The sequence below is a fragment of the Micromys minutus genome (genome assembly GCF_963924665.1).
Source record: "Micromys minutus genome assembly, chromosome: 3".
Classification (NCBI taxonomy): Eukaryota; Metazoa; Chordata; class Mammalia; order Rodentia; family Muridae; genus Micromys; species Micromys minutus.
In genome coordinates, this window is record NC_137972.1 from 17,339,961 (window position 1) to 17,360,132 (window position 20,172).

Consider the following 20,172-nt stretch of genomic DNA (forward strand, 5'->3'; position numbering starts at 1 on the left):
TTCCCCCACCCTGCAGCCTCAAGTTGCTCAAAGATTCAGTGCATCATCTCCTACTGAAGCCAGACCAGGGAGTCCTCTGCAATATATGTTCCTGAGGCCACATACCAACCTGTGTTCACTGCCTGGTTGGTGATTTAGTGTCTAGAACCTCTCAGGAATCCTGGTAAGTTGAAACTGCTGGTCTTCCAATAATGTCAGTTTTCTTTCCTTCTGTCCATCATCCACCAATTCAACCACAGGGATCCCTAACTTCAGTTCAATGGTTGGGTGTAAGTACCTGCTTCTGTCTCAGTCAGCTACTGGTTGGACCTGCCTGAGATCTTCGAAACAGCATCCTTTCATGGTTTGTGCTTTTTATTTCTGTGATCACAGTATCTCTGCTGTTTGAATTCCCATCCTGAAATCTACAAAAGATAACCTTTACTAAGTTGTTCTCAGTTCAACTTGTCTGGCAAAAACAGATGAACAAAAATGCAGAAAAGTCTAGGCAAGCAAGAAGAAAGATGTTCATATCAAATGTTCAAGATTACATGCAGTTGCTCTGGACATAGTGGCACATACATATGATCCCAGAACTCAGAAATTTGAGGCAGGAGGACTGTGTATCATAATGCACATTGTTATGATATGTCTTAAGCAATGTTATATTTTTTATATACACCTAGATAAGCAAAAGAATAAACAGAGAATGTGGAAATGAGAAGGAAAGAAAACATTTTTATTCCAGGGTTTTGGATAGAAGGTCAATACTGTTTAAGAAAGTTCTTCTTCCTTGTGTGCTCTCACAAGAGCAGTCCAACATTGCAACTTTGTTAGTTTTCCCATTAGACAATCACAACTCTCTCTCATCAATAATTACCTCCTTCAAAACATGGTATTTGTACAGTGGCCTTTCCATGAGAAAATTGGTTTGCAGGCTGAATGTGTAGCTGCTGTTTAAGTCCTTGGTTTATGATTCAACCTGACAATTTAAGCATTTAGCACTCTGCTAAATGCTTGGTTTTATTCCAACTCATATTCTCATGGCTGCCTTTGTTAATCACTATTCTCAGCTTAGAGATAGGTTCATGTCCTTGAAGCCATCACTACATTCAAGCAATAATATTGTCATTGCCTCTGAAAATTTCTTCTTGTACATTAAAATAAAAAAAATAAAAAAAACAGTAGAAAATCACCCTGCCCTTGGCCTGGCCTCAAACCTGGAAGTACAAAATCCATACCCCAGAGACTCATGGTTAACAGTCAATTAGTACCTCTCGCCATGTCGTATAGCTCATGGTATATGTTCTACTGGCTCACTGCAGATACTCCACAGCTTCTGTACACACTGCCTTCTCCACCTGGCATGCTGCTGCCTCCGTTCCTGCTCAGAGGTCATCCCATTATGTGTTTCTCTCCAGTAAGTCTCTTGCGTATTGTTTGTTATGTGATATGAGTTTGTAGTATTCCTTGCCCTCGATTTCTAAAATATCCTTGTGGTGGTAAACCCTTTCAGTTCATACTCTGCATTTTAATAATATGAAATCTTAAATTTGAGAGGAATTGGTGCTCTGAATTGTTTAACTATCATATGTCTTATGCACTTCTTGCAAGAAATAGAGCAATTTTTCTTCATATATATATATATATATATATATATATATATATATATATATAGAAAGAGAGAGAGAGAGAGAGAGAGAGAGATGATAGATTGATAGATGATAGATAGATAGATAGATAGATAGATAGATAGATAGATAATGTGTGTATGTGTGTTTGTATGTGATAGCTTCCTAAAATTTTCATTGGTATTCTATTAATTCTATAGTTCAAAGTGAGAATTGGACCATTAGTTAACAGTATCACATTTTCTATTGCAGTGACAGTAGAGAAGTTTTAACCCAGCTATGTGGCTGCTCTGAAAAGGGATCACTTCTGACAGTTTCAAAACTGCAGTATATCTCATGACATAGGGCAACAAAAAGATATACTAGAGGAGTCCCCATGAAGATTCAGTACTGATGGTTTGGCAGAAGCCAGGGGCCTCAATCCAGACCAATGACACATTGATGTGATCATTTACAAGTAAAGATTTATGAAGAAAAGGGTACACTGTGGAACACACGACGATACACTACCTATTCATCACAGAAATTTTTTTTGTGCTTTGTTATATTCTTATCTTCCTTTGGGAGGATGTTGAAAGGGAAAAGGATATGAAGATGCAAGTTGATGAGTGTAATTGGGGGTACATGATGTGAAACTCAAATAAGCAATAAAAGTTGAAAATATTATGTATATATCGTTATTTATAATATTCCACTATTATGTTTTTGTTTATATGAAATGATGTTCTTCTTTATTTCTAATATTTGTAATTAGAACCTTATCTTTTTTATTTTTTCCTTATCACAGATAGAGAACTTTCAGAATTTTATTGATTTTTTAATTTGCATTGGCACTTCTAGTCATTTCTGTAGAATTTAATTTCTTTTCCTGTGTATTACTCTTAAAAAATATTTTCCCTAGTTTTCGAAATCAGAAACATAGAGTATTAGTGAATTTAAGGGATTTTGTTATAGCTATTCAATGCTAGGTATTTTTTAAATATTTTTAACGTTATTTTAAACATTTGCTCTATGGGTGTTTTGCTTTCATAGGTCAGGGCACCACATACATGCAGCTTCTTCTGCACAATGAGAAGGGTATTAGATACTCTGGAATTTCAGTTACATTTCTTTCTTAAGCACTATTTTGTTGTCTATAACTCATGAAATTAAGTAAAGTTTTATTTTGATGTTTTGAAAATATACTTTAATTTCCATCGGTTTCCTCCTATTACTCTACAGTCCTTGGGTTACAAAGACAAGAAAGTGCATCCCACCAGGGAACTTGTGATGCACAAGGCAGAGGACATTGGGTGAGAGCATGGTGAGAATGTGGCTGCTTATGTGAACGGGGTGGAAGTGTTTAAAGCGGTCTCACCTAGAATGGGGGCAAGTTGTGGCATTTCAACATAGCTTTCGGAACTATTTAATAATGGCCCAAGAAGACTGAGAAGTGAGTACATCAAACAAAACACTGAGTTCAAAGAGTGTTTACCACTTCAGTGTTTTCCATAGGCCCCAGAAAAGCAACAAATAATTGACTAGGTATTTTTTGACTCTTAGAAACTATGAAGAATAGAAAAGGAAGTATAAGCCTACACATGATTGGGAAACAAGTCAAAAACGAATCCATTTCAATGTGTAAAAACCAAACACATTATGTGTAGAACCAAAATGTCAACAGAAATGTAACATATGTTCTTGACATTCGTGCTCACATCTGGCAAAACAGCAAGTGTTCACTGTTGCTAGGGATGTGGGCAGAATCTGTGGCTTTCAGAGGACATGAAACTCTGCCTATGATGTCAGTATGGTCAGAGGTGCTATTTGCTATTTGGCTGAAATATGGCCTGAGTTATGTATAAACCCTTTCACCTGTGATTTTGAGTCAATGATCCAAAGTGACTTTATAAATTTATTGCAAATATTTTACATTGTTAACTAAATTATGTGTGTTCTTATGTGCATATAAGTACACATGAGTAAAGCTGTCCTCAGAGGCCAATAGAAGACGTTGGATCTTCTGGCACATGTGTTTTAGGTGAAGGAAAAGCTCGGCATGCTGGGAGCTAACGCCAGGTTCTCTGGAAGATCAGCAACCACTCTTAACCACTGAGCCATCTCTAGTCCCTTATTCCTAATATTTAAAATTATATTTCTCTAAGGACTGATCTTTCCTTATTTGTATAAATATATGAGGTCTACTGTATTTACATTAACTCCATAGCATAATGTTCATGTAAATAGCATTAACAGAAATGAGTAGGTTAGAAAAAGTAAAAATAATTAAAGAAGATACAAAGTTTGTAAGGTGAGGCAAGAGGGTGGTTCCTGGAGGAATTAATGGGAGGAGTTGTGAGATAAATATGACCAAAATGCATGTATGCATGTATACTATTTACATAGTATACTATTATACAAAATGTAGGATAAATGAAAAAGTTCTGGTAAGCAAAACCTAAAAAACTTGTTAATATACTTGCTTAGAAAGAAATATTCAGGTGGAAATTAAATTATTCTCTACAACACAAAGACATATGAGAGATTAAATGTCAAGACAAAAGTTAATAGAAAAATTACAGCATAGTTTGTTAGTGTAAATGTAATGTGTATTTTGCATTTGTGAAACTAAGAAGAAAGAAAATTAATTAAGAACAATTATAATGCATAAAAACAGTTAATTAACACATATAAAGAATTCTGGTCATAATAACATTAGGTGGAGAGTAGAAATAAAAAGAGATTTGCAAGGCTGGAGAGATGTCTCAGTGGTTAAGAGTACTTGTTACACTTTCAGAGGACTTGGGTCAAATTTCCTGCACCCACAGTTCAGGTCACTGTCATCTATAATTCCATTTTCAGGAAATACACAACCCTCTCTGACCTTCAAGTGCACCAGGCATGTTCATGGTTTAAAGGCACACATGTATGCAAAAATTCAACCACACAAATAAAATTAAAAATATCTAAACAACTCAGATTTGTATGTAGCTAATATTACTAGGTCAAAAAGACACCAGTAACAAATTTTTCTCTAAATCTTATGAAATAAGTAATTTGGGTACTTATATAGATAAATGCAAAGGATCATCCTGTTTTTCATATTGTGTTTTCATTGGTGTTTACAGAGGAGGAGGTGGCCTGCAATGGTTGAGTTGCAAAATCCAGATGGCTTTCTGTTTATGACAAAAAGAGAAAGAGTACAGTGAAAGTGGGGGGCTCTTACATCAGAAGAATGGAAATCACGTGGCATCTTAAGATGATAAACAATACAACTATGTTGGCTTGAGTAAGAACAGTGTCCAAAGGCTCTTATTATCTGAGTGGCTTAGGCACTAGGGAGTGACCAGGTTTGGGAATGATTGAAAGGATTAGGAGATATACCCTTAATGGAGTAGGTGCAGCCTTGTTTTGAGAAAGTGTGTCACTGGGTCGAAGTGAGTTTGAGGGTTGAGGTTTCTAAAACCCACCCCAGACTCAGAGCACCCCCCCCCGCCTCTGTCTCTGTCTCTGTCTCTGTTTCTGTCTTTCTTCCTTACTCCCTTCTTCCCTCCCTCTCTTTTTACTGCCTGGGATGTTCTCAGCAGTTTCTCCAGCTGCCATGTTCTCTTCAATAATGATAATAGACTGAACCTCTGAAACTGTAAGCAAAATCTCAGTTAAATGCTTTTCTTTATAGGAGTTGCTTGAACACGGTGTCTCGTCGCAGCACTTGAACACTGCCTAAGACAACAACTAAAGATGGGATTTTAAAGGAAGGTTAATGGAGAAATAATTTGCAAATTCTGCCAGGCAGGTGTGATGAGTTCAGATGAAGTGAGACTGATATTTTCAGAGAGAAAGTGCACAGATTACTGAGAGGAAAAAAGCCTTGGCATAGAAACATGCACAGAGAGGCAGATTACCCTCAGCATTCCTTTCTCATCATTTTCCCCAACAGTCTCAATTATCAAACAATATACAGGTAGCAGACATTTTCTAGGTGTTTATAGTGGTTCCATTTGTAGAGAACACATATTATTTAGCTTTCTGAACTCTGACAAATTCCTTCTTAGAAAGATGGGTAATTCAGTTAGTACCTTATCCAGTTGCAGGTATCAAGAATTCCCATTTTGTTTTCCTAAATTCTCTCCATCATGTGCAATTACAGGTGATTTTCCAGGTTAGAATGTCATAGCATGTATTATTATGTCCAATTTTCTGAGGAATCGCCAAACTGATTTACAGAGTGGTTGTAACAGTTTACGACCCCACCAACAGTGGAGAAGTGTTCCTCTTTCTCCAAATCCTCCCCAGCATCTGCTGTGTGAGGTGGAATCTCAGGGTTGTTTTGATTTGCATTTCCCTGATAGCTAATGATGTTCGGCACGTCCTTAGATGCTTCTCAGCCATTCAATATTCCTCAATTGAGAACTTCTTGTTTAGCTCTGTACCCCATTTTTAATAGGGTGGTTAAATTCTCTGGTGTCTAGCTTTTTGAGTTCTTTGTATAGCTTGGATAGTTGGCCTCTATTTGATGTGGGGTTGGTAAAGATCTTTTCGAACTCTGTTGGCTGCCATTTTATTTTCTTGACAGTGTACTTAGCCTCACAGAAACTTTGCGATCTTATTAAGTCCCATTTGTCAATCTTTGATCTTAGAGCACAAGCCATTTATTCCACTCCACCCCAGAGAAACTTCAACATACAACAAAGACATATGCACCACAATGTTCATAGCAGCTCTATTTATAATAGCCAGAAGCTGGAAAGAACTCAGACATCCTTCAGTAGATGAATGGATACAAAAATTGTGGTACATTTACACAGTGGAGTACTATTCAGCTACCGGAAACAATGACTTTACAAATTCTTAAGAAAATGGATGCATCTAGAGAATATCATCCTCAGTGAGATAAACCAGTCACAAAAGAACAGACATAATATGCAGTCACTGATAATTGGATACTAACCCCAGAAATCCCTGAACACCCCAGAAACAACTCACAGACTATATGAAGTTCAAGGAAAGAAACAAAAAGAAGAGGAAAAATGTTATGCTTAATCCTTACACACCAAGAAAACTTTGACTAATTAAAGGTTACATCCTGTTTTACATGTACTTTATGCTCATTGTAACGAGTAAGATCTTAATGCACACTATCAAACCATTAAAAAAAAACAAGCACTGACAAAAATGTATTTGTATACTTTTATGCAAAATGCTTCAAATTTGTACATTCATATTTGTTTTTGAAAATAAAGTGGTGAAAATTGAAAAAAGAATGTCATAGCATAGCTCTTTTCACTTGCATTTCTTCTATTAGATTAATGATAGAATGTCTTCATTTTTTCTTTTGTATGAAGTTTTATTATAACAACATGTATTTAAATGCTTTTCCTCATTTGTATATAGTTAAAACTTAAACAATTTACCTATTCTTTTCAGTCTTTTAGCATGTCTTTGTTTATATTCACCACTTGGATTTACTTAAAGTTATTGGGTGACTATCATATGAAATTAGTAAAATTTCACATAATCAGATAATATGAATTATGTAAGACTGAATTTTAATGAGCATTCCTTCTGATTTTATCACTATGATTATTTTGTTATTTATTCTTAAAGTAGTAGATATTTTCACTCCTCCCCCTATATAATTATATAAAACTATAATTTATAAATATTTGACAGCAATATTTTTATAATTCCACCACTCCTTGAAGTAAATGAATATAAAAATGTGTGTGTGAATGTGTGTATAAGAGAGAAAAAGAGAGAGAGAGATAAATGTGTGTGTGTTTGTACAAGTGTGTATGAGAGAGAGAGAGATAAATGTGTGTGTTTGTGCATGTGTGTATAAGAGAGAATGAGAAAGAGAGATAGAGAGGCAAAGAATAACATATCATGCCTGTGGCGAGCTTTTCATTGTTAGTGTGTATTTATTTCTATTGTCACAGCTGTACTGTCATTTTTCCCTCTGAAAAGATTACATCATAACTAAGGAGTCTTATACTGGTGCAGTAGGAAGGGAGAACTGTACTCTTTTATACATTTATAAATAGTTTGTAGATCAGTAGAGACAAGTCACCAAGACTGAAAGGAAGCCATTCCTGTATTTTCAGAACAGAAAAAAAGCAAAACAAATGTGGGAGCAAAGAAACAGTAGATTATTAACATAGAAAGAGCATTTTCCGCATTTCAATAGAAGCAGTGGGCCTCCAGGACAGACCAGAGATCTATTGTATGGAGAAAAGAACAGAAAAAACAAAAACTGAAAGTTCACAGAGCATTGCACCTACAGCACAGGATAAAGTTTGATGAAGGCAAAGGCACAGGTATTGTAATATACTTTGTATTTTGTCAGGGCTCAAATTCAATTCCTGCATGTTAGTGTTTATCTCTCAAAACCATTAAATTATACCATTATCCTAAGTATTTCAAGATAATTTCATGAAGCATATTAGTGTTTAAATGATCTCTGTTTATTATCCTTATGTTATTATTGACTTCGGTCTCAATAGACTTGTATTATTTTTTTAGAACTGTACCCATAATTGAACAGAAGATGCATACTTTCTATTCTTCCAATGATATTTTAAAAGTACAACTTAGCTATCAGAAACAATGAATTTATGAAATTCTTAAGAAAATGGATGCATCTAGAGAATATCATCCTCAGTAAGATAACCCAGTCACAAAAGAACAGACATAATATGCAGTCACTGATAGTTGGATACTAACCCCAGAAAGCTCTGAACACCCCAGAAACAACTCACAGACTATATAAAGTTCAAAAAAAGAAAAAAAAAACATTATGCTTAATCCTTACACAGCAAGAAAACTTTGACTAATTCCATGGTACATACTGTTTTACATGTACTTTATGCTCATTTTAACGAGTAAGATCTTAATGCACACTATCAAACCTTTAAAAAAAACAAGCACTGACAAAAATGTATTCATATAGTTTTATGCAAAAATGCTTCAAATTTGTACATTTATCTTTGTTTTTAAAATAAAGTTTTTAAAAAATAATAATAATAAACTATTTTATTCACAAAAAAGTATTGATTTTATTTTATTAAAAAATAACTATTCGGACTAATTCAGTCCTATAAATACATGGCATAAAATAGAAAAATGTAAAAACATCTTGGAAGTAAGAGTTATTGGGTTTCATACCTCATGAGATAATGGCATTAAAATTTAGAGGTCAAATGGTGTTAGAATATAAGGTAACAAGATTCTTAGTTTAAATGATTTTGTACATTAGTAACTTTACTATCCGTGAGGAAAAGGTTTCTCACTATTTGTTTATGCAGTGAAAGTTAGAAAATGTACAGATGTCTCTCAGTAACTATGAAGAAAACATTCATAAAGGCATTGTGTTTAAGCTGATGATCTCCAATGTGGAGCCAGGGGTGGGCGGGAAGGACCGATGTGAGAACAGGCTGCAGGTAGAAGTGACTGGAAGAAAAATTTTCATTGGCATTAAGCAACTTGCAAGATTTCATCAGAAAATGAAAAAGAGGAGACATAAATTTACAATGAGGGAGAAGTAGAAAGGAAGTATATTAAAATAGCAAGGGGGGGTCACACAAATATGGTAACCAACCCAGCACTTCAAATGGAAAAACAAAAACAACTAGGGATTGACATGAAGGACATTGGAGGGCAAAAAACTGGGATATTAAAGTCACCAAGAAACTGAACTTCAGGATTTACCTATGAAAAATTAGACAATGTTATGTAGACTTGGGATAAGCAATGGTCTTCAAGCATTAAAAGTGAGAACCTCTTGCCTGTCTATGTTCTGTGGTGTCTAGATTCCTGGCTGACAACATGGCAGTTGATAACCATCATCCTAGGAGCCTCATGCATTATTTTGGTTATAAAAGTGGGCTTCTAGATCTCAAACTGTAAGTCACTATAAAAGGAATGTATTCGTCTTATAATCAGCATACCATGATTATAATAACTCACTATGAATACTGAAAATGATGCAGCCCTAACAAATGTATACTAAACAGAACTTATTACTGATGCGATCTTTATTGCAGTATTTTCTAGAGAAGAAAATCAAAGCAGAGAGAGCTTCCTTTTTGATTTTCTATGTCACAAGAATAATAGTAAGTATTAATTTTGTACAATTCATTTCCAGCACTTTTGATTATTAGGTTGAAGACTCTTTCTTAGATACACAGAATTTACTGTGAAAAATGAACAAATGCAGAGTTCTATTCTCAATTTTTCCCTTCCAAAAGGAAAGAAAATAACAGGAGAATGTGAAGAAAACATAATGTACTATAAATATAAGTGAATATGGTATTTTTTCAAGAAAATTATAGATGTAAGTATAGTGAATTAAAAAAAAAATCAACCATTCATGCTGTTTTCCCCTTGCTTACATGGCTTAAAAATAATATCAAATGAATTTGAATTAACTAGAGGTAACTGTAAATCAAAACAACAAAGGCTAGGACTTAATACTATGAGTGTGGCTTAATGTGAAAATATTCGCAAGTCAGAAAATGGCCAGAAGGCTATGCAAGAAGAGCTATACCAAAATGCCTTTAAAATCTGTTAATGTATCCCATTTAAAAAAAAATAAAGCAATAAGAAAAAAAGAAGAGCTTACCCACAGCCATGCAAATTCTACTCTTAGACATTAAATAAGAAAAATGAAAATCAAATGTCCTTTGAGAAAACGGGGTCAGTATATAAACAAAGAAACCGAAAACCTACAACAAAAATTTATAAACAAAGAGTATACATGAAAACAAGGTAGGGGCACCTATTAAATGACACTTAAGGCTGTCTTCTGATTTCCATAAGTATACACATAAACATATGTACATGCACACACAAACATATACAAAGAGATGAAAAATGTTTTCAAATATTCGTACTTCCTGTAATTTTGTTAGATGTTTATCTGATTGGTTGGGTTATTGCTTGGTACCCAAACGTCTAATTATATTTTTTATTGAGGGGTGGTGTATATAAATCATGATGGGGTCTTTTGTGGGAGATTTAACACACATGCACAGCTCATTAAATATATTCTTCTCTGCCTCTTTCTGTTAACTCTGTTTTATTTACATATCCATGATCATTATCGTGTATTTTTTACAATGCCAGATTTATCATCACATATTCCTTTAGCTTGTATATTGTCCCTGAGATATGTAAAAGATATTTAAAATTTTCCCAGATGATTGTGACAGATGCCTTTGGTGAATACTACAATCTTGGTCAGGTAACAGTTATTTATTATCAGCTATCTCATCTCACACGTTCTGCACTTGGAGGAGCTGTGTTGCAATCGGACATATTTTAACATTTCCTTTTGTGGTTTTCCTCACTAATTTTAACAATTTTTTTACATTGCATCATTTATATCTTTATTATATTACGCCACACAGGGGATCCCTACTGGAGAATACTTGGGACTCAGAAGTTTTTTTGTCCTTAGACATTCGTTTCATATTCTTCCTTTGTGTCTATTTATACTACAATTTAATCAAGCACATTTTATGCCCTATTTTTTCTATTTCGTATTTAATTTTTGTCTGATTTTTTTTCTATCTATGGATACTCAGTTTTACATCTCTTTTTTACACAGTGTATGAAAGTTGTAGTTATATCCCCATTGATTGCTACATATATTGATTACCACTACATATATTGTAGCAGTGAATGTAATATGTTCTGACCAGGCCCCATTATCTTTGTTCAGTTTGGTTTTTTTTTCCTATTTGTCCTCATTTACTGTTAACAGTGTCATTGTGGCTTCTTGTTTTGTTTTGTTTTCTTGGTTGATTTATTTGTTTTGTTCTGTTTTTGTTTGCTTATGCATTTGTTCATTTTGTTTAGTTTTTTCTTTCACTGAGTTCTTTACTTACAGAATTCTTATTTATTTACTCATTTTCAGACTATATGTGCATCATTGGTTTGGATGCCTTCACATCTCATTTGGAGGTCTTTTTACTGACCAGCCCATTATTGAAGACATAAAACCCAGAACAACTAATAGAGGAGAGGAAAAAACTACTGCTTTATCAAAATATACTCAAGTTCACTAATATGTCATCAGTTACCAGAGATAGGGAAATGTCCAAGCTAATGTAGAGTGTGCTATAAAATTAAAAAGTATCTGGGACAAATGCAGAAATAGCAAATAGACAGGACATTTAAAAATTCACAAATAGGGGAAATTAAAGGAGAAACAATGTTGAATACAAGAACAAAAACAACAAAAGAAAATTAACATTATAAGGGACGCTAGAAAGTAGTAATAAATTATAAAAGATTTCACAATAAGAAAAAAAATCCATAAACAAAGTAAAATAAAGACCTGAAGGGAGATGATAATAAAGTTCAAAAGCTTGTGTTTTATTTTATTTGTATTTTTAAAATAAAAGATAAAAACAACGTCCTATTGAAAGTGCAATAAAAAGTAAACCATCATTTTTGTATCCATTCATCTACTTAAGGACATCTGGGTTCTTTCCAACTTCTGGCTATTATAAATAGAGCTGCTATGAATATTGTGGTGCATTTACACAATGGAGTACTACTCAGCTATCAGAAACAATGACTTTATGAAATTCTTAAGAAAATGGATGCATCTAGAGAATATCATTCTGAGTGAGATAACCCAGTCACAAAAGAATAGACATAATATGCAGTCACTGATAATTGGATACTAATCCCAGAAAGCTCTGAACACCCCAGAAACAACTCACAGACTATATGAAGTTCAAGAAATGAAAAAAAAAAAGAAAAAGCCATTATGCTTAATCCTTACACACCAAGAAAACTTTGACTAATTCCAGGTTACATCATGTTTTACATGTACTTTATGCTCATTGTAACTAGCAAGATCTTAATGCACACTATCAAAGCTTTAACAAAAAAATCCAAGCCCTGACAGAAATGTATTTGTATACTTTTATCCAAAAATGCTTGAAGTCTGTACATTTATCTTTGTTTTTTTAAAATAAAGTTGTTTTTTAAAAAAAGTAAACCATAAAAAATAAGATGATATATTGAAGTAGTGTTCTAATATCTAAATTGGATTCTGCCATCTGGATGCTGAGAAAAGATTATTAAGACTCTTGTTTATGGTATTTAACATGATTCCTAACCTGAACTGGACAGGTGGTGACCAGAGTTATCTTCAGGGCAATATGCTTCCTGCTTGGCACAACAGAAGCCTCTGATAGCCAAACATAACTTTGCAGTTTGTGGGGTGGGTAGGCTTTCCCAACCTCCTCATGTACTTATTGAGAAATATTAGGAAAAATGCAGCAAAGACATTTGGTGTGTACTTGTTAAACTGATGGAAAGCCTTGAAGCAACATAAAATAAACACTGTAAGCTATTTCAGATATATGTGCTATATCTCTTAAAGTACTAGATTTTTGCTATCTTTCTGCTTTACATAATGTGATTATTATCTGCAAAACAATAAGGAAATTATACTACAAAACTTATTTTTATTTGTGTGATGTAATTGTCATTTCTGAGGCTTAATGGTGAATACACTCAACCTTTCTAGTTTTTTCTGAACTCTGGCTGGCTGGTTAAACTCGGCAGTTTTAGCTCAAACTTCAAGTAACTTTCCTCTAAGGTCTCTGTTGTAGCTCCTGCCTCCAGGTTCCTCTCTTGAGTCCCTGCCCTGGCTTCCTTGACAACAACCTGAACCCCAATTAAAACTCCTACCCAAGTTGTTTTTTTTCATGGTGTTTATCACAGCAACAAAAGCAAAATAAGGCTAGTTGGACACAGAAGTAAAAATGTTCTGATGGTTATTCACAAAAGTCTGCAAATATTGAAAATAGTTAAAGACTGCATAGGAAAAGAATGTGTGTGAATAGTTCAGAGATAAAAGAAAGAAAATTGGGGAAACTGTGTAAAACAAAAATACAGATAAAGGATACCAGTAAATCAACTATAAAAAGAGAAAGTCAAACTACAAATTCACATGGAAGTATCTGGTAAAAAAAAAATATGTAGACAAAACATTCTAAGTTGAATAAGTATTTGAAATATTATGATTCAGCAGAGTTAGAATGTTACAAATCCAAAACCAAATTATGTAGGGCTCTCTTTAGTTGATTTTATCGTCTTCACTGTCTATCTCTCTGACTTAAAATCCATCCTACTAGCTTGTGAACCTTTAGAGGGTACTAATATTTTCAAAAGCTGATTCTGCACTGACACCACCGGAATCCTGAAACAACATCACTCAAACCTGGAAAAGACTAACTGATTTCTTTTTCCCTTTGCAATAAGAACTGAATTTTAACTACAGTGTTCAAGTTTACTTGCTGTTACATATGTAATTGTTTTAATGATGTATCATTTCAAACCGGAAAAACTGACGCTGTGTCTAAAGTATGAAAATTTTAAATTAAAAAAAAAAATAAAGAAATAAAAGAGACATGTACTCTTCGTCAAATTAGAATGCACACACTTATTTCGTGATCTATTAAACTATTTATTTTCATACTTCAGAATGGAAAAAACCCAGATGTCCTTCAGAAGATGAATGGATACAAAAATTGTGGTACATATACACAATGGAATACTACTCAGCCACCAGAAACAATGACTTGACCAAATTCTTAAGAAAATGGCTGCATCTAGAGAATATCATCCTGAGTGAGATAACCCAGTCACAAAAGAACAGATATAATATGCAGTCACTGATATTGGAATGCTAACCCCAGAGGCTTGCACTCCCCCAGAAACAACTCTCAGACTGTATGAAGTCCAGGAAATAAAGAAAACAAAAAATATATATATTTACAAAACAAGAAGACTTTGACTATTTCCACGTTGCGTTTTTTTTTTTTTTTGCATGTACTTTATGCTTATTGTAACTATTAGGTTTTCAATGCATACTGTCAAGCCCTTGAAAAAATCAAGTACTGACTAAAAAAAATATGTTCACATAGTTTTATGTAAAAATTATTTTAATATCTGAAAAAACAGTACTGACAAAAATGTATAATTTTAAGCAAAAAATGTTTAAAATCTGTACATTTATCTTTGTTTTGTAAAATAAAGTCGTTTTTTAAAAAAAAGAATATAAGTGCAGTAATTCTCACAGTTAAAGTATCTGAACCTAGTAGGATATTTGCATAGTACTCATTAAAATGGTCAATATGTGTCTTTATAGTAGGCATAGATTTAAAATGAGATATTTCAGTTTTATCTATACTATCTTAGAAAGCATTAGCTTTATTAATTTTATATACTTTTTTAGACATATATTACCTGCAAAATTATTTTGAATTATAAGAATATTTCAATAAAGTAACAAAATCAAGAATTGTAATTTATACTTTCTAAATACATACATGCAGCTTTCATCACTGTGAAATAAGAAACAGACAAGTAAATACCTTCATGTTTATAAGAATAAATGTTAGTAACTTAACCTTGGGTGATTATAAATGTTACATAAATAAAAAATTCAAATTATATTTATTAAATAGTTAAAATACTACTTAAATCTACTTATGTATTTTAATTCTGTGTACTCAGACCCACTATTATAGAAAGTAACTGAAGATTTAAAATTGTTTTAGTTCCTATTTATCTGATTACATGTCATTTACCAACTTACATATGGGAACATCATTAGGACAAGTATAATATTTAATTTTGCTTTTCTCAAAGGAGGCAATTTGTATTGCTTTTTATAAAGAAAATTTAAATCAATAATTTGAAATCACTAATTATTGTCAAATAAAATTTCCAAACAATTACTCATCAGTTTTATACCTTCTTGGGACTGAAGAATAGGACATGGGCAGGAAACTGGCTGAGCATCCTTGAACCTTGCATCAACCTGGACCCCAGCAAAGGCACTTGTGAAACTTTGCTCTCTATGTAGTAAGAGTGAATTGCACAAAAGCCTAGTTGTCATATTAATAAAGGGTCATTCTAGTGCTGAGCACCCATTTCACACATGTGCATTTCCTAGACTCCTGTGATGTTTGCTCACATGACTGGATTGCCTTTGGAAACAATTTCTACCATTTTTTTCGTGGAGCCAAAACTTGGGCAGAGAGTAAGTCTGCCTGTGAGGAACTGAATGCTCACCTTCTGGACATAGACTCCAAGGAAGAGCTGGTAGGTCACACATTCCTGATTTTCTGTCTTTTTGTAACTGGTGACACTGGGAATACTGGCATGAAGATCAAACTGAATGTTCTGGAGGTCACGTGATACTTGCTCATGGTGATTTAGTATTATCCTTGGTGAAAATATAGGGAGGACTTTCAAGCATTCTAAGCTTAATGCTACAAGAAAACCCCAGCAGGGAATGAGATTCAGCTGGCATGTTCTGTGCAGTAAGACCCAAACATTGCATTCAGTAATGAAGGGACATTTCACTCAGCGTGGTAAATCTTTCCTTTAACTCTAGCACTTGAGAAGCTGACACAGGAGGCCCACCATGAGCTTGAGGCCAGTTTGGGTTATATAGTGAGACTCTAGGCTAATTTGGGCTATGTGGTCAAATTCTGTCTCAAATTTCAATGATATATACAAATTCAAAAAAAATTTAGGAAGCAAAAAAAAAAAGAATTTGAATTTGAATTTTATACTCACTTTGGGTTAAGATTTTCTGTACTCAACAGGAAAATCTGTTACTGTTTAAAATTAATGGATGGATTCTTCTCAAAATGGATGGAACCAACAGTTCCAGGTTCTGGGACAATGACATTAAAACACAACACACCCTGTAAGTAAAATATTTTGATAAAATGGGCTTTGCTGAGGGTAATAAGATTGCTGTACATATGTGCCCTGTCTCTGTGTTGCACAGAAGAAGCTCTTGAAATAAGAAGAGAACTCAGATATGGTAGAAGCAGTCTGTGGGCCATAACAGTAAATGTTAGCCTTAAAATATCTTAAACTTCTGTCATTTTACTCTACTGGAATCTCTGGAAAAATTTACATATCATTTTAGGAAGTTTGTAACTCTAAAATAATGTCTCCCCATCTGTGAATTGTTACCGTATTAACAACTTAAGGGCACTTTCACAGGGGACCATAGAAGATATACTGCATATCAGATATTTACATTATAATTCTCACCAGTAGCAAATTTACATTAATGAAGTAGATACAAAATAATTTTAGGGGTCACCACATCATGAAGACCTGTGTTAAAGTTTCACAATATTAGGTAGAAAGAGAACCACTGCTAAAGCCTTGTTCCATTTGCTATTTAATTGAATCTCAATCCTACTTCCCAGAGAGTGTTGGATTAGCTTGTGTCTGATGTTGTCCGTTGACTTACTCTTTCACAATTATAGGTCATCACCTACTCATGACCTTTTGTTTTCCTCCTGTAACAATGCATATTGATCTCTTTGGCCTGTGCTCATTTTAGCTAATTCTAACTCTAAATGTTTTTTAAATGTGATTTCTAATGACTACCTTATGATTTCTGATTTTTTAAAATTATTTTTACATAGAAATGATTATTCAGAAAAGAAGTATCATAGCTGCCATTATCTGTATGGAAAGCAATTCATTCCTCGTAACTGTTCATCTAAGAAACCATACACATGTGAATTTAATATATGGTAACACATAGTCACTTGTATAATTTTCTTTAATTATAAAACCCAAAATATCTGTTATATGTTTAGTTTATATTTTTCACTCAATCTTAGTCAAAAGGCCAATGGTGATTGCTTGTAAATTTTGAAGGTTTTTTTTTTTTTAACCTAACTGTAAGGATTTTGTTTTATTTTTTTACCTTATATATTACATGGAGAGTGATTGATATTTTAATAGTAACCATCAAACTATCATGATTTTTGTAATTATTGATGATTTAGATATCCAATACCATTTCTATTCAGTAACTTTATAAAACTTTTTAAGTGATAAGAGGATGGCAGATCAATTGAACGGAACTTAAAAAAGTTATTTTGTATATTTTGTATATTCATGAATAAAGAAAAGGAACTTCAGAAAACATGTGAAGGTAATAGGGTAACTTGTTTCAATTGGTTTTCTCCCTTCATTTTTATGTGGATTTCAGGGACCAGCCTCAGGTCCCTAATTTTATATGAAGTTTGCTATCCACTAAGCCATGTTTCTTGTTTGGAGTATGCTTACACTATGTTGTCCAAAGTCCTGTATTTCCAGAACTCAAACTAGTTATGAGACTCAGCAGACCTAGTTGGTAGACCAGAGATGCTAGATGTCATGCATCATGTCTACCATGCAGACAAGGTAGACCTCATCATGTGTAATATTTCTAATGGGCAGATACGTTTGGGGATTGTTCAAAAAATACCAATGATTCTGCTTTAAAAGAAAGAAAAGAATTAATGAAAAATAATGAATAACAAATGCAACTTTGGTTGAAATTAAAAAACATAGTCTAGGTGGGTGGGAGACCTGGGCTGCCGGGGAGCAGAGAGATCTCTGCGGAGTGCACACGTAAAGTGCACACCCTAACTTGCCCTGCCCTGCCTTGCCCGATCCAGTGATTGGGAACAGAAAATTAGAACTTCTGTTTCCTCCTGGAGGTGATTTCAGGACGCAGAGCAGAGCCTGGCCCATCTGCCACCCGGAACAGCGGCTCATAGAGGCTAAGCAACTGGTGAGTGGGAGACCTAGGCTGCAGGGGATCAGAGAGATCTCTGCAGAGTGCACATAGAAAGTGCACCCCCTACCTTGCCCTGCCCTGCCGTGCCTGATCCAGCAACCAGAAAGAGAACGTTGGAAATTCTGCTCACACCCGATGACTCTGAGGCATAAAACAGGGCTTGGCCCATCTGACACCTGGACCAGTGGAGAACCATGGACACAGACCAGAGACAAGGGAAAGGAAAGAACATATCACTGACAACAAAAGGGCAGGAGGAAAGAGAAAGAGTATATCCCAAGGAAACCAAGACAATATAGCAACACCAGAACCCAGCTCTCCCATTACAGCAAACATCGGAATTCCAAACACTCCAGAAAAAGAAGACACAGACCTGAAATCATACCTCAAGACGCTGATAGAGATACTTAAACAAGAAAGGGAGGAAAAGCAAAAAGATTCAGAAGTTTTTAAAGAAGAAACAAGAAAAACACTCAAAGAACTCAAAAACTAAAGAAAAACAAAACCAAAGAGATGAAGGAATGGAAGAAGGAATTTAAAACGGAAATTGACAAAATAAAGAAAACATTAAAAGAGATAACCCTAGAGGTAGAACACCTAAAAAAGAAATCAGGAGTCACAGAAGCAAGCATTTCCAATAGATTACAAGAGATTGAAGAGAGAATCTCGGGGGCAAAAGACAACATTGCAAACATAGACAAAAAAGCCAGAGAAGATGCAAAAAACAAAAAGCTCCTAACCCAAAATGTCCAGGAAATCCAAGACACAATGAGAAGACCGAACCTAAGGATAATAGGATTAAAAGAGGGAGAAGAATATCAACTAAGGGAAGTTTTCTTCTACGATTTTGTTGAAGATATTTACTGTGCCTCCATCGATATAAAAAGATTGAAATACTCCCATGCATCCTCTCAGATCACCATGGTCTACGGCTGGTCTTTAACAACTACAAAGACAACAAAAAGCCAACATACACATGGAAACTAAACAACGCTCTGTTAAAGGATAGCAGGGACAAAGAAGAAATATAGAAAGAAATTAAGAATTTTCTAGAATTCAACGAAAACGAAAACACAACATACCCAAACATATGAAATGCAATGAAAGCAGTATTGAGAGGAAAACTCATAGCCCTAAGTGCTTCCAAAAAGAAACTGGAGAGAGCTCACATCAGCAACCTGACAGCAGAGCTAAAAGCCCTAGAACAAAAGGAAGCAGATATACCCAAAAAGAGTAGACGGCAAGAAATAATCAAAATTAGGGCAGAAATAGAGCAAATAGAAACAAAAAGAACCATTGACAAAATCAACAAAACAAAGAGTTGGTTCTTTGAGAAAATCAACAAGATTGATAAACCCCTAGCCAGACTAACTAGAGGGCAAAGAGAGAATATGCAAATTAACAAAATCAGAAAGGAAAGTTGTGACATAACAACTGAAACTGAGGAAATTCAAGAAATCATCAGATCTTACTACAAAAACTTATACTCTACAAACTTGGAAAATCTGGAGGAAATGGATGAATTCCTAGACAGATACAAGGTCCCAAAGTTGAACCAGGACCAAGTAAACCATCTAAATAACCCTATAACACCTAAAGAAATAGAAGAAGTCATCAAAAGCCTCCCAACCAAAAAAAGCCCAGGTCCAGACGGGTTCAGTGCAGAATTTTATCAGACATTTATTGGGGATATAACACCAATACTCGCCAAACTATTCCAAAAGATACAATCAGATGGAATATTACCCAACTCATTTTTTGAGGCTACAATAACCCTCGTACCTAAATCACACAAAGACCCTACAAGGAAAGAGAACTTCAGACCAATCTCACTTATGAACATTGATGCAAAAATACTCAACAAAATCCTAGCAAACCGAATGCAAGAACACATCTAAAAGATCATTCATCATGACCAAGTAGGCTTCATCCCTGGGATGCAGGGATGGTTTA

The 20,172-nt window shown here is 34.3% G+C and overlaps 1 protein-coding gene across 1 annotated transcript; it reads left to right on the forward strand.

Moving 5' to 3' along the window:
• Positions 1-1,261: 1,261 nt before the first annotated feature.
• On the forward strand, positions 1,262-16,336 carry LOC308418405 (killer cell lectin-like receptor subfamily I member 2; the record flags this gene model as incomplete). The annotated part of the gene is made up of 5 exons (XM_080913757.1): positions 1,262-1,399; positions 7,777-7,906; positions 9,398-9,472; positions 15,571-15,719; positions 16,229-16,336. 5 exons carry the CDS (start codon positions 1,262-1,264, stop codon positions 16,334-16,336), a joined length of 600 nt encoding a protein of 199 aa, XP_080769883.1.
• Positions 16,337-20,172: the final 3,836 nt, after the last annotated feature.